This window comes from Crocodylus siamensis, chromosome 3 (genome assembly GCF_052110815.1).
Source record: "Crocodylus siamensis isolate JL-2025a chromosome 3, ASM5211081v1, whole genome shotgun sequence".
NCBI lineage: Eukaryota > Metazoa > Chordata > Crocodylia > Crocodylidae > Crocodylus > Crocodylus siamensis.
Window position 1 is genome coordinate 174,828,519 of NC_143397.1, and position 13,688 is coordinate 174,842,206.

General features: G+C 48.5%; 1 protein-coding gene across 4 annotated transcripts; it reads right to left on the reverse strand.

Annotated features, from left to right (window-relative positions):
• Positions 1-760: 760 nt before the first annotated feature.
• On the reverse strand, positions 761-11,818 carry LOC149869147 (uncharacterized). 4 transcript variants are annotated; one of them, XR_016441079.1, is made up of 5 exons: positions 11,553-11,818; positions 10,889-11,016; positions 10,642-10,797; positions 10,311-10,469; positions 8,240-8,380 (listed from the first exon to the last, which is right to left on the reverse strand). XR_016441079.1 is itself a non-coding variant. In XM_090037310.1 (4 exons), the coding sequence occupies exons 1-4, from the start codon at positions 11,317-11,319 to the stop codon at positions 1,430-1,432; spliced, it is 642 nt and encodes a 213-aa protein (XP_089893436.1). In that variant the 5' UTR covers positions 11,320-11,540; the 3' UTR covers positions 761-1,429. The 4 variants fall into 4 exon arrangements, 1 of the variants encoding a protein (XP_089893436.1); XM_090037310.1 differs by lacking the exons at positions 8,240-8,380; positions 11,553-11,818 and adding an exon at positions 761-1,443 and having other exon boundaries at positions 10,728-10,797; positions 10,921-11,540; XR_016441080.1 differs by lacking the exon at positions 11,553-11,818 and having other exon boundaries at positions 10,728-10,797; positions 10,889-11,540.
• Between the last annotated feature and the right edge of the window lie 1,870 nt (positions 11,819-13,688).

Genomic DNA, 13,688 nt, shown 5'->3' on the forward strand with positions numbered 1-13,688 from the left:
AGTAAAAAAAAATCATCAATTTCAGGTCTCCATAATTATAACTAGAATTCATAAACTACATATACATATTCCCCAAATCATCAGTGAGCAATTTCAACATTGCATCTGAAGTGAACGTGGGTTTACAAAGACAGTTGTGAACTCTCAGTTTGTATATTATTTAGTTAGTCTATGAAGGTGCATATCTACCCTGCCTTCTGACCAATTTCATTTTTAACAGAGAAAAAATATAAAAATGTAAAGAGTCATAAAGGATTTCAGCAGCAAACATTAAATGATTTGTATTTCCCTAAAAAGGTATTGTGCATCTTCAGTGACTAATGGAAGCTTTTAAGACTCCCTTATTAAAGAAAGATTCAGTACCAGTAATACTTAGTAGCAGCTGGCTATAGGACATAACTTGTCTGCTGTAAAGGGAGACACAGAGCTGGTCTATACTACAGCAGCAGTGTGTCTTAGGGAGGGTAGAGCCAAGCACACTTCACTCACTTGAGTCTGCTGATGCACTTTAGACCCAGAGATCGGTCAGTGAGACTGCTCTAGGCTTTTCCCCAGTGCTCATTCCTGAGGTCTTGGTCTCCAGTATGCCTTTGAGTGGTGCCAAGGACAAACTCAGAGCAGCCCCACTGGCATGCTTCTAGGTTTGGGACTGCAGCAGTATTCAGAGCCCTCAGGGAACACAGAGTGCCCCCTTGACACTTCTGTGCAAACTATATATATTGGGGTTGGTGTTGTGGAAGGATGGAGGAGGGAGTGGGCCTCATTCTCACCTCAGTGCCCTGGCCAATGCAATTACACTAGTATTGGAGGGGCCTTGTATTACAGCAAGTATAGAACTGACAAAAGTCCCTTCCCCATGGAGCAAAGGGAAACCCAGAAGGCAGACTGAGACCGGGTGAGTCACAAATGTGCCTTCCAGCTTACTCTAGGGACAGGGTGGACCTTTATTCAGGGGTCAAGGCAGAGTCATAGTTTAGTCTGGTATCACTATTAGTCACTATCTCAGTGGCATAGAAATACTAAAAACTAAAAATAAAACTTTCACAAATACCCAAAATCTGAAACAAATGCTAGAAAACCCCCCAGCTCCTGGCTCTCTCTGAATATGCCCTGGGGCCTGACCTGGTTCCACTGAAGTCAAATAAAGTTTTGCCATTTACTTCACTGGAAGAAAGATTAAGCCCTTTATTTGGAAATATGCTCATGTTCAAACTGCAGTTTTAATTTGTCATCAGTACGGAGTGTGATAAGATATTTCAGCTGTTGCTATAAGTAGCTCAGCAAATTGTCCTAGTTGTTATAGGTGCTACAGATTTTATGACACCCTGATTTGGATTTGAAGGAGCTCTGTTACTCTGGCATATTTCTTCCATGCAGAGAGGTGAAGAAATCCTGCTGGTTGCCCACGCAATGTCAAAGTGAGGCGCAGTTAAGTCTGGGACGCTGCAAGTAGAAAGGACACAGAAGAACACAGAGAGTGGGAATTATGGATCAGTCCCAAATCAGTAATTTTATCAATATTTGCTGTGACTCATGTGATTTTTTTCCCCCCTCCAGCATTTTTTAAGACATACTCACTTCCTTAATTACCACATAAAAACAAACTTGTAATGGCAGTAAAATGTACCAAAAGGATGGCTTCCGCTTCATTTTATAGTAGAATAAACACAAAACTGCTGAAGTGACCAACTGTCCCATATTTTCCAACAGTGCTGTATCACGAGGTGGCAGGGGGCGAGTGGGGCAACTGCCCTGAGGGCCAAAGTGGAGGGGTGCCAACAGGTGCTGCCCATCCAGAGCAGGGCACAAGACAGAGCCGTAAGCAGTTCATTCGGGGGGGTGGTCACTAGGATGGCAGAAGGCAACTCCCACCACTGCATGCACTCCTGGGCAAGCATGGGGGGGAGCGTGTCCCCCCTGGATCTGTGCATGGGGCAAGGGTGGGCTGCTACTGCGGGCTTTGCCCCAGGCACCAAACTTCCTTGCCATGGCACTGTTTTCCAAGACTGTCCCAAATTTCAGAGAAGTGGCCTATATTCCTCACAGAGTCTGTGAAATATGAATTTTGTCCTGAATTTGGACAAGTTTCTTAGTTTCATAGTCAAGTTACCCACCCACAAAAAGATCCCAGGGTACCAGACTATCATGCTGCATCTGCTAAGTTGTACAGAAAATTAGCCCATTCACCGTGCTGCACAAAGGTGGTGAAACTAGTCAAAACTAGGAGTGGTTACAACTACCTCTAGTTCTGGAGACCCTGTAGTTAGTCTCAGCTCTGCAGAGCATCTGGGACTCTCTCTTAGATTTTGGTGCCCAAAAACCAATCTCCTTAACAACTACAACATCTGTATAACGATAGTCCAATGTTTTCCTCATACAACACAGTGATTTAATGTAGGAATGAATTAAAATACATAACATATAATTTCTGGACAATTGAAATAGAAGCTAATTTGTAATTTCCCTTTATACCCACTTTATGCTTAGTCAGTTGTGTACATTGAGGGCATGTTAAATTGACCTAACTGGAGTCAAAGGCCAGGTACAGACATTATACTTTTACTGGTATAAGTGGTTGGAAACCTGTCTATACCTGTACCAGAACAGAAGTTCAGCAACATAGACTAGTTTAAAAATGAAGGAACATAGTCATTTGCATAGAATGTAGTTTAAAAATGAAGGAACATAGTCATTTGCTCCCCCCATCCACTCCACCAAAGGCTGAATGCGTGTTCTGTTCGCTACCGATCTAAACTATACTGCTTACAGAAAGTCATGTAACTTAAATCAATTCTGCCTCAGACTTTTTGAATGTCTGTACCTAGCTGAAGGTGACCTAACTTAGATTGAGAATCCATTAACCTGATATATCAAAAGCCTGCATATGTTTGGAGTGCAGCCCAGGGGCTAGGAAAGCCCAGCCACTCACCTCAAACCTAGGGTTGTGCTCCTCCTACCCCCTGCTCCTTACTGAGCTACTTTTACCCCTCTGACCACCCGAACCTCCACCCTGAGACAGCCCCCACTGCAGACCCACCAACCCTCTCTATTCCACCCCACTAAATCTCCCCCTAGACCTGCCAAACCTGACCCAGTCCCACCTGCCCACCCCTCCCCCCATCCCAAGTTACTTACATTGGGTGATCATAGACCACATGTGGTGGACATTTATATGCTCCAGATTCTGTTCTTCCTTCCCTCCTAGCTGCTTTTTCTTCTTTCTGAAAATCCCTATTAGATCTTTCTTTATCCCTCCCCCCTACTGCTGTATGCCATTTTCTATACTGATTTCCTAACATTTCATACCTTCTTTGCCATTGCCTTCCACCCACAATTTGCAACCTTCTAATTCTTGCTCACTTCAAAACACCATTGTGGAATGAATTTTTTTCATAGATTTCATAGACATTAGGACTGGAAGGAACCTCAGAAGATCATCAAGACCAGCCCACTGCCAGCTAGGGTCAAAGGATCCCAACAAGATAACCATCCAAACATTTCTTTAAAAAGTCCAGAGTAGGTGCTTGCCCCACCTCTGGAGGGAGTCTATTCCAGGCCTTGGGGGCTCAAACCGTAAAGAAGTTTTTCCTTATGTCCAGCCTAAAATGGTGTTGGAGGAGTTTGTGACCATTTGACCTTGTCATCCCATGGGGTGCTCTGGTGAACAGATGTTCCCCCAGATCATGATGCTCACCCCTCATATACTAATAGACTACGACCAGGTCCCCCCTGAGCTTGTGCTTTTCCAAGCTCTCAGCCTCTCTTCATAAGGCCTGTTCTCATGCCCTCTGATCGTGCATGTGGCTCTCCTCTGGACTGTCTCAAGTTTCTCCACATCCTTCTTGAATTGTGGAGTCCAAAACTGGACATGGTACTCCAGCTGTGGCCTGACCAGTGCTGAGTACAGTAGGAGAATGACATCCTGAGATTTATTTGAGAAGCATCTATGGATGCAAGCCAGAGTTTTGTTCACTTTACCAGCTGTGACACTGTGTCACAGAGCACACAGGTGCCCTGTGCCTGAGAGCAGAAACAGCTCAGGAGAGAGCCCTAGCAGTGAGAGGGGAAGCCCAGCTGCTAGTTACTAGGGCAGCCAGAGTCACAGGTGCTGGTTGCTAAGGCAACTGCTGAGAAGTCCGCTGACAGGAAGGGGCAGGGCCTGGCACATATAAACCCCAGGAGTGAGGCCAGGCAGGCAGTCCCCTGCTGGCGGCCAAGGGCGGAGGAACTCGGCCACTGCAGACAGAGGGGAGAAGCCTGGCTGCATGAGCAGTCCCTGGTTGCTGCTATGGGTTGAAGTATTCCCCAGTAGGGATTGAATGTTGTTTTAGCCAGACAGTTTAGGTTTTTATGTTATAGCTCAGGGGCTTTGTGTTTTTGTGTTCTCTGTTTAACCAGAGGACCGGGTGAGGCTATTAGGGGTTGAAGGAGGCCTCATAGGGGCTCCACAGTAGCGTGGGGACCCTGGCACAAGAGAGAGCGTGTCATTTTGGGATGCACTGACCCCAGCCCCAGAGCAAGGGGACAGTGAGAAGCCCTGGAGAGAGGGCTGCAAGGAGCGCAAGGCCCCAGAGCAAGGGGGGGCAGCGCGAGGCCCCAGGGAAGTCAAGGAGAGGGCCAAATCACAGCAGGGCCCAGGTCAAAACCACATCAGTACCATCTGCGAGGCTTGGGCTGTGGTGTAGAGGAGGAAAAAGAGCTGCAGATAGCGCCCCCTGGCACCGGGGTGCATAAAGTGGGCAGCCTCCCACTAATTACATCAATTAATTAATCAATTAAGATCAAGGTGTGGCAGGAGAGTAAGCAGGTGGTTGGCCCATAACAGGAGGGTGGAATCACCAACAGAAAGGCTCCAGTAGTGATACTCCTTCCACATCGGATTGGTGGCTCATGTTTATCTTGTGGTCAATCATGACCCTCAAGTCCCTTTCGGCTGTGGTGCTAGCAAGCATAGAACTGCCGAACCTATAAGCGTGATGCGGGTCCTCCCCCACGAGGTAGAGTACCTTGCATTTTCCCATATTGAATGTCATCAGGCTTTTTTTTCTGAATGATGGAAAGTTTGTCAAACATCAGATTTCTCTGAACTAAATACTCAGTCTCTGTTCCTTCAGCTTGCTCTGAAAGCCCATTTGTTTCACTATCACCAGCACTGCTAATATCTATACACGCCATTTTTATGATTTAACAGTTCTCTGTTGTATCTTTATACTGTGTGCTTTCAAAAGGAAAAACCAGATGTACATGCTCCTTAATGTAAATCACTACACTCAACTATGGTGTTAGGTAACTAACGAATAACATTACTACTTGCACACTGTATTTAAAACTGTCCAGTTTCATGATATTTTATATGTGGTTCAGTATGTGCCATACAGTATTCTCTATACTATATCAAGCATAATTTAAGGTTGTGGTATCAGATACAATGTGGCAATACTATTTTAAATGTGAAAACTTGTCAGTTTTATATTTTAGAGGCACCTGGACACACTACAGGGTTTAGTCCTCATTAAATTAAATAGGTTTATAAAATTTAAACTTGTTTATTTTGGAGTGTTGCATCAGTGTTTGTATGCACTAGGTTTTTTGACTGAATTAAGCTTTGGAGCATTGCATCAGTGTTTGCACGCACTTGGTTTTCGAACAAATTAAGCCCGGTCCCTAACCAGTGTTGCAGGAGAACAAGATGGTCCAGCACTGCCCCCCGCAGCCCGAGGCCCCCCACCCCATGCCCTGCCATGCACCTGTGGGAGCATGGAGCTGGGAAACCAGACAAGGAAAAGAAAAGCAGAAGCAATTTGAAGAGGTGAACTACAAAAAAGTTGCAGTGCCATCTGGTGAATGAAGAGGATCATTATACGTCTTTGAGTGCCTTTGTGTTTTCATACAACAAATCCATTGACACAACACATTAATTCACAGTGAGGCAAACTAAACTACACCTGACGAGTTTTACTTTAATGCACCAGAAAGATTTTTAAAGCACCCAGAAAACCTGCTCATGCAAACAGTCATGCAGTTGCAGTGCAAGAAAGGGCTAGAAACATGGTGTGTACAAAGTCCCTACATGTTTCAAACTATTTGATGGTCATATAGGTAAAGGATGTAGTAGATAACGTAATGTACAGCAGCACTGTCTCTGCAACAATCCTAAATCCACTACTAAAAATAAGACCTGCCAACTTATTGCATCCCAAAAAATATCTTGTGGTCAATTTTTGAAGCATGCTGAGGGACACCATCAGGATCTCAACTTTAAATGTACTCTTGGGACCAGTGCTAAGTGTGCCCTGCTATACTGTAATACACAACAATTTTTTCAGCATATGCAGAGCAGTAGTGAATGGACATGGCTTGCTTCTTGGCAGCAGTCTCAGGATCACCATAGAAATGTTATAAACATATTGACTGAACAAGGAGCAATGGTCTCAAGTTGCCACAAGGAAAGTTTAGGTTAGATATTAGAAAGAATTTTCTCACTAGGAGGGTAGTAAAACACTGAAACTGGTTACTCAGAAAGGTGGTGGAAGCTCCATCCTTGGAGGTTTTCAAAACCGAGCTAGACAAAGCTTTGGCTGGGATGATCTAGTTGGGTATGGTCCTGCTTTGAGCAGGGGGTTGAACTAGATGACCTCCTGAGGTCCCTTTCAACCCTAACTTTCTGTGATTGTATGTCTAAACTACTGGTATGTTTATGGCAACAGGAACCTTTCCATTTATTTTAATGTGTTTTTGGATCAGGAAAGATGCTCTAATGTACCAGAAATAAAGGTGCAAATCTGACTTGTACATGCAGATACTAAAACTTGATGGGGCATATTAGAAGTCAGCTCTGTCTCTAAAAATGAGATTTGACTCCATTTGGCTTTATCTTTGGAGGACAAATGGCAATGACAAGCATAATGCAAATTTTAGTTGCACTTGGTTTCACCCTAATTTCCATCTGCTTTGAACCACTGCACTATTACAATGCCAGTGGGTGCTGAAAGTATTGGCTGTGCAGTTAGACTGTTTCAGTCAAGTTCTCAATGGAGTCTCACAGTGTTCCCACCTGCCCTACACAATGTTCCCTGTCATATTACTCACCCACATACCCAGATAAGAATGAATGGTAGAATAGATAATATACATTTCCAAAACACCACTCATCAATACTATTCAAGTAAAAAATCTTTTCAGATTCATAGATTCATAGATGCTAGGGTCGGAAGGGACCTCAATAGATCATCGAGTCCGACCCCCTGCATAAGCAGGAAAGAGTGCTGGGCCTACATTACCCCAGCTAGATACACATCCAACCTTCTCTTGAATACCCCCAGGGTAGGGGAGAGCACCACCTCCCTTGGGAGCCCGTTCCAGACCTTGGCCACTCGAACTGTGAAGAAGTTCCTCCTAATATCTAATCTAAATCTGCTCTCCTCCAGCTTGTGGCCATTATTTCTTGTAACCCCCGGGGGCGCCTTGGTGAATAAATACTCACCAATTCCCTTCTGTGCCCCCTGACGAACTTATAGGCAGCCACCAGGTCGCCTCTCAACCTTCTCTTGCGGAGGCTGAAAAGGTCCAGTTTCTCTAATCTCTCCTCGTAGGGCTTGGCCTGCAGGCCCTTAACCATACGAGTGGCCCTTCTCTGGACCCTCTCCAGGTTATCCGCATCTTTCTTGAAGTGCGGCGCCCAGAATTGCACGCAGTACTCCAGCTGCGGTCTGACCAGCGCCCGATAGAGGGGAAGTATCACCTCCTTGGACCTATTTGTCATGCATCTGCTGATGCACGATAAAGTGCCATTGGCTTTTCTGATGGTTTCGTCACACTGCCGACTCATGTTCATCTTGGAGTCTACTAGGACTCCAAGATCCCTTTCCACCTCCGTGCCACCCAGCAGGTCATTTCCTAGGCTGTAGGTGTGCTGGACATTTTTCCTCCCTAGATGCAGCACTTTGCATTTCTCCTTGTTGAACTGCATTCTGTTGTTTTCTGCCCACTTGTCTAACCTGTCCAGGTCTGCTTGCAGCTGTTCCCTGCCCTCCGGCGTGTCCACTTCGCCCCATAGCTTAGTGTCATCTGCAAACTTGGACAGAGTACATTTCACCCCCTCGTCCAAGTCGCTGATGAAGACATTAAAGAGTATCGGTCCAAGCACCGAGCCCTGCGGGACCCCACTGCCCACACTCTTCCAGGTCGAAACCGACCCATCCACCACAACTCTCTGGGTGCGACCCTCCAGCCAATTCTCCACCCACCGGACTGTGCAGTCATCCAAGTCACAGCCCCTTAACTTGTTCACCAGTATGGGGTGGGATACCGTGTCAAAGGCCTTCCTGAAGTCCAAGTATACGACATCCACCCCTCCTCCTGCGTCGAGGCGTTTTGTGACCTGGTCATAAAAAGAGACTAGATTGGTCAGGCACGATCTACCTGCCACGAACCCGTGCTGGTTTCCCCTCAGCATAATTTGTCCTGCCGGGCTCTCACAAATGTGAGCCTTGATAATTTTCTCAAAGATTTTGCCAAGGATGGAGGTGAGACTGACTGGCCTATAGTTACCCGGGTCCTCCTTCCTCCCCTTCTTGAAAATGGGAACCACATTGGCCCTTTTCCAGTCCTCCGGGACTTGACCCGTGCGCCACGAGCGTTCAAATATTCCCGCCAGTGGCTCTGCAATGATGTCGGCCAGTGCCTTCAGTACCCTCGGATGGAGCTCATCCGGGCCTGCCGACTTAAAGGCATCCAGTTCCTCCAAGTGACCCTGCACCACCTCAGGGTCCACGCATGGAAGTCTGGTGCCTTGCTGCTGCCTCCCTACACTCCCAGTGAGAGACTTGTCATGCCTCTCGCTTAGGAACACTGAGGCGAAGAACTCGTTGAGGAGTTCAGCCTTGTCCCCTCTGTCCGTCACCAATTGTTTCTGCCCATTTAGCAGGGGTCCTATTCCTCCCTGGGCCTTCCTTTTACTCCCTATATATCTAAAAAACAATTTCTTATTGTCTTTTACTTGGGTTGCCATCCTCAGCTCCATGGTAGCTTTGGCCTGTCTAACTGCCTCCCTACAAGCACGAGCAGAAGAGGTATATTCCTCTTTGGTGATCTCTCCCTGTTTCCACTTTTTATGTGCTCCCCTTTTGGCCCTTAGTCTGCCCAGGATTTCTCTGGTCAGCCAGGGAAGCCTCCTGGCCCCTTTCCCTCTTTTACCTCGCACGGGGATCGTCTCGCTTTGTGCTCGAAGGATAGCTTCCTTAAGGCACAGCCACCCTTCTTGGGCTCCCATCGTTTCAAAACTACTACTCTGCAGTGCATCCTTCACTAATCGCCTGAGTTTGCTGAAATCAGCTTTCCTAAAGTCCAGCACGTTCACCCTACTGGTTACCTTACCCACTCGACGCCTTATGTTGAATTGTACTTTTAAGTGATCACTGTCCCCCAGATGGCTACCGATCTGTAGGTCCCCTACTATGTCATCCCCTGTTGCCAATACCAGATCCAGTAAGGCATTCCCCCTAGTGGGACCATGAACCTCCTGCGTCAGGTGGAGGTCCTGTACACAGGTTAGAAACCTGCGTGAGCGGTGGGACTTTGCTGTCTGTGTCTCCCAGTAGATGTCCGGGTAGTTTAGGTCCCCCATGACCACCGCCTCTTTAGCTTTTATGGTCTCTGAGAGTTGCCTCAGGAGCCCCAAATCTATTTCTTCCCCTTGATGTGGGGGTCTGTAGCAGACCCCTACCACCAAATCCTTTTCTCCTTGCCCCCCATGTAGCCTAACCCACAGTTCTTCTACTTCCTCATCCTTTGATTCTGTCTTGATGAGGGTTGATGTATATTGCTCCTTAACATAGAGCGCAACCCCTCCCCCACTTTTCCCCACTCTGTCCTTTCTGTACAATCTATAGCCCTCAATATGTACCGCCCAGTCGTGGGATGGATCCCACCAGGTTTCCGTCAGCCCCACTAAGTCGTAGTCGTTTAGTGCAACCAGGAGCGCTAGTTCATCCTGCTTGTTCCCCATGCTCCTAGCATTAGTATATAGGCACTTGAGCCCTGTGACTGGTGCTTTTGCTACCCCCTCGCTCCAAGTCCTAAAGGGCTTTTTGTCTCTAACCTTCCCGTTCCTTACCTGTGCCGTATTGCTGTCCACCCCCTGCCTTTCACGTTCCCAAAGCTCTCTTTCTTCAGGCTGGGCTGTCCTTGTGGGTGCCACCTGGTTTGGTGGTCCACAGCCTCCCCCACCCTCATCTTCCCCTCCCCCCGACGAGCCTAGTTTAAAGCCCGCCGGAGGAGATCCGCCAACCTGGAAGAAAACACACGCTTACCTTTGGGGGACAGGTGAAGCCCATCCCAGCTGAGCATGTCCCTCGTTGTAATGTGTGGGTCATTGTCCAGGAAGCCGAAGCCTGCCTCGAGACACCACTGCCGAAGCCGCCAGTTGGTCTCTCGGATGCAGTTCTCATGCCGTCTTCCACGTCCGTTCACTGGTAGGATGGAAGAGAATACCACCTGTGCACCAAATTCCCTCAGCACGCTGCCGAGAGCCTGGTAGTCCGCCATCAGGTGATTGGGGGTTCTCCTGGCCGCATCATTAGTACCCACATGGACAAGGACCATGGGGTAGTAATCGGTGGGCTTGATCCTGGCCTGGATTACCTCCGTCACATCCTGAATCTTAGCTCCAGGCAGGCAGTAGACCTCTCGTGCTGAAGGGTCCTGGCGACAAATGGGCCCTTCCATACCTCTCAGGATGGAATCGCCTATAACGAGCACGCGTCTCCTCCTCTTCTGGGTCCTCTCGGATCTCTTGATCTGTTTGGAATGTGAAGAATGTGGCATTTCCTCCTGCCCAAGGGTTTCCTCCTCCCTTTCCATCTCCTGCAGAGTCGCCAAGGCCTCGTACCTGTTCTCCAGTCGGACTGGAGAAGCTTGTACCTGCTCGCTGCGAGCCGCTCCGGTCCTGGCTGTGACCGTCTGCCACTCTGCCGTGGAGGTCCTTCCCTGGGCTGCTTCTTCCTTGGGTGCCTGGTCCTGCAGGGAAAGGAAATAACTGTCAATTTCCTCCTCCGCCTCCCTGATCCCCCTCAGCCTGCTAACCTCCTCCCGGAGCTCCCTCACCTGTGCCTCCAGAGCCCTAAGCCGGGCACCTGCCGGACAGGTGTGGGGGCTCCCAATCTCTGCCCCCCCCGGCCCTGCTGGGGATCCCCCGCAGGCCGGGAGGTAGGGGGACATCAGCTCCCCCATGGGCTCGGTCTGGGTGGAGGCCTCAGACCAGCCCCGGTTAGCCTTGTCCCCCTGGGCAGAGGCCCTAGCAGCACTCCTCGTAGACACCATTCTAAGCTGCTGTTTGTAGACCTGTGTGGTGTCTACGTCCCACCCGTACAGGAGTCCCACTCCTGGCCCTCCCAGCCCGCCCGCCGGCGCGAACGCCTGCGCAAACGCCGGCGCGCTCTGTTCGCGCTGCGCGGCTCGGGAGCGCGGCTCCCTACCGGCTCAGCTATATGGGACCCGGAGGGCTTCCCCTCCGGATCCGGCTCAGCTGTGCCGAGGCCCTCCGCCCCACTTACCTTCGGGGGATCAGCTGCTGCTGCCCCCGCTGCCGATTCCTCTGCTGCTGCTGCTGCCGCCGCCGCCGCTACCTCGGGTCAAAAGTTAGTTATGGGGCACACGTGCGTGCGGGACACACGTGTGCCTAACTCCTCTCCTTCCCGCTGCTGCTTCCCGAGTGAGGGAACTACGTCACCCTGCGGCTTTGAACCTGTGGTTTGAATTACCCGCCCCCGCTCTAACGGCCAATCAGGCGCCTCGGTCTACCCGGAAGTGCCTGCCGGCAGTTCCGCCCCCTACGCTCCCCTGCTGGGGGGATCCGCTGCCGGGGAAGCCTGCTCCCTAAGGGTTAGCCCTTGAGGGGGCTTGCTGGCCTGGGGGGGCAGTCCCCTCCCTAGCCCTCCCTGTTTGCGCACTCTGTTCGCGCTGCGCGGCTCGGGAGCGCGGCTCCCTACCGGCTCAGCTATATGGGACCCGGAGGGCTTCCCCTCCGGATCCGGCTCAGCTGTGCCGAGGCCCTCCGCCCCACTTACCTTCGGGGGATCAGCTGCTGCTGCCCCCGCTGCCGATTCCTCTGCTGCTGCTGCTGCCGCCGCCGCCGCTGCCTCGGGTCAAAAGTTAGTTATGGGGCACACGTGCGTGCGGGACACACGTGTGCCTAACTCCTCTCCTTCCCGCTGCTGCTTCCCGAGATATGAATTAATAACCATAACAACCCCTGTGTGGTAGAGCTGCAAGTTGGGGTAAGAAGTAAAAATATTGCCTAACTTCTAATCCTCTGCTTTTTCACTGAGTGATAGTCTTTTCCTATAGATTTGCCATTGCATCATTTGTGTTTCTAATAATAGATGATCAGCAAGTTAATTACATTATTCTAATTTTCTATTTTTACAGAAGGTAAACAGTGGTATGAAATACTTTTTTAATAAATAGTTGGACACATGGCCTCTGTTATTATACAGAGAAGTAGGCAACCATGTTAGTCTGAAGTCAGGCAGAGCAGGGTGGCATCTCCAGATACCGACATTACACTTTTACCAGTATAATTGATCAGAAACTGGTCTATACCTGTAACAGAACAGATGTTCCACACACAAAACTGATCGATACCCATAACAGAAGTTCAGCACACACAGACTGGTTTAAAAATGGCAGAACCCAGTCTAAGATTTGCCCACTTCCCCTGCCCCTCCAAAGGGGAATGTGTGTTCTGTGCACTACCGATCTAAACTATATTGCTTACAAAAACTGTGTAGCTTAGATCAATTCTTCCTTGGACTTGTTGAATGTCTGTACCTAGCCTTAGAGACTAACTGGTTTTCCAGAGTTATATTATACTAACTCTTCCTTTGAATCAGAAAATCATTCATGCTTTGTAACTGCAGTATATGTATTTTTTCTGAAAGCATTGCTTTTTAAAGCAAATACTTTAAGAGAATGATTTCAGCTTTTATCTGAAAAGCAGAAATCACATGCCAGGTAGCACCAACCCATGTGGTAGCAGCGCAGTACACATCAGGCACCTTAAAGGATGAGTTGAAATCATAAATTTTCCAGACTGTTGTAAGTGTACCCAAGGGCAAGGAATTTAAGTCAATCTGAGTATTTCTGTTCTTATGCAGCTTCCCCTTGTTCAGAAAGAATCCTAAAATTCCCTGTTAACTTTTTCTCTTTAGCTATTCCTGTTTATCTTGGATAAATTCACAGAAAAATTTCTGTGACTATTCATAAAGGCCAGTAACAAAAGTGATTTATTGGCCATGAAAACATAAGATATGCCCAGAGGCATTGCAGGGTAGCCACAGCTGCTGGACTGGCTCTCTACTGGAATGACTCTAGCTGTTGTTGCAGCAGTTGCTATTTTTGCACCTTGTTCCCCCCAAAAAGAGGGTGCCTGTGACTGCTTCCCTGCTTGCCCCTCCCTTCCCCCTCCCTCTTCCCCAGCCAATTATGCTACTGGATATGTGAATAATAAAAACAGGCCCAAACACAAAGGCTCTCATTTTTCCTCTATCTGGATTGCCATAAGTCTAGTTTTGACTGTTTTGGGGAATGTGTCAGATTGTAAGCCATGGAGAATGATGTCCACAGAAGATTTACACCACAATTCAGGAGCCCCCTTATTCGTCTGGAGAGACAAAGAAGGAGCAGGTAGC

Excerpts from the sequence above, each read along its gene's own strand:
- LOC149869147 (XM_090037310.1), bottom strand. The coding sequence starts at position 11,319 with ATGGTGTCTACGAGGAGTGCTGCTAGGGCCTCTGCCCAGGGGGACAAG. Across the intron at positions 10,798-10,920 it reads GAGCGGCTCGCAGCGAGCAG|ATCAAGAGATCCGAGAGGAC; the intron begins GTACAAGCTTCT and ends CATTCCAAACAG. Across the intron at positions 10,470-10,727 it reads AGGCGATTCCATCCTGAGAG|TGAACGGACGTGGAAGACGG; the intron begins GTATGGAAGGGC and ends CCATCCTACCAG.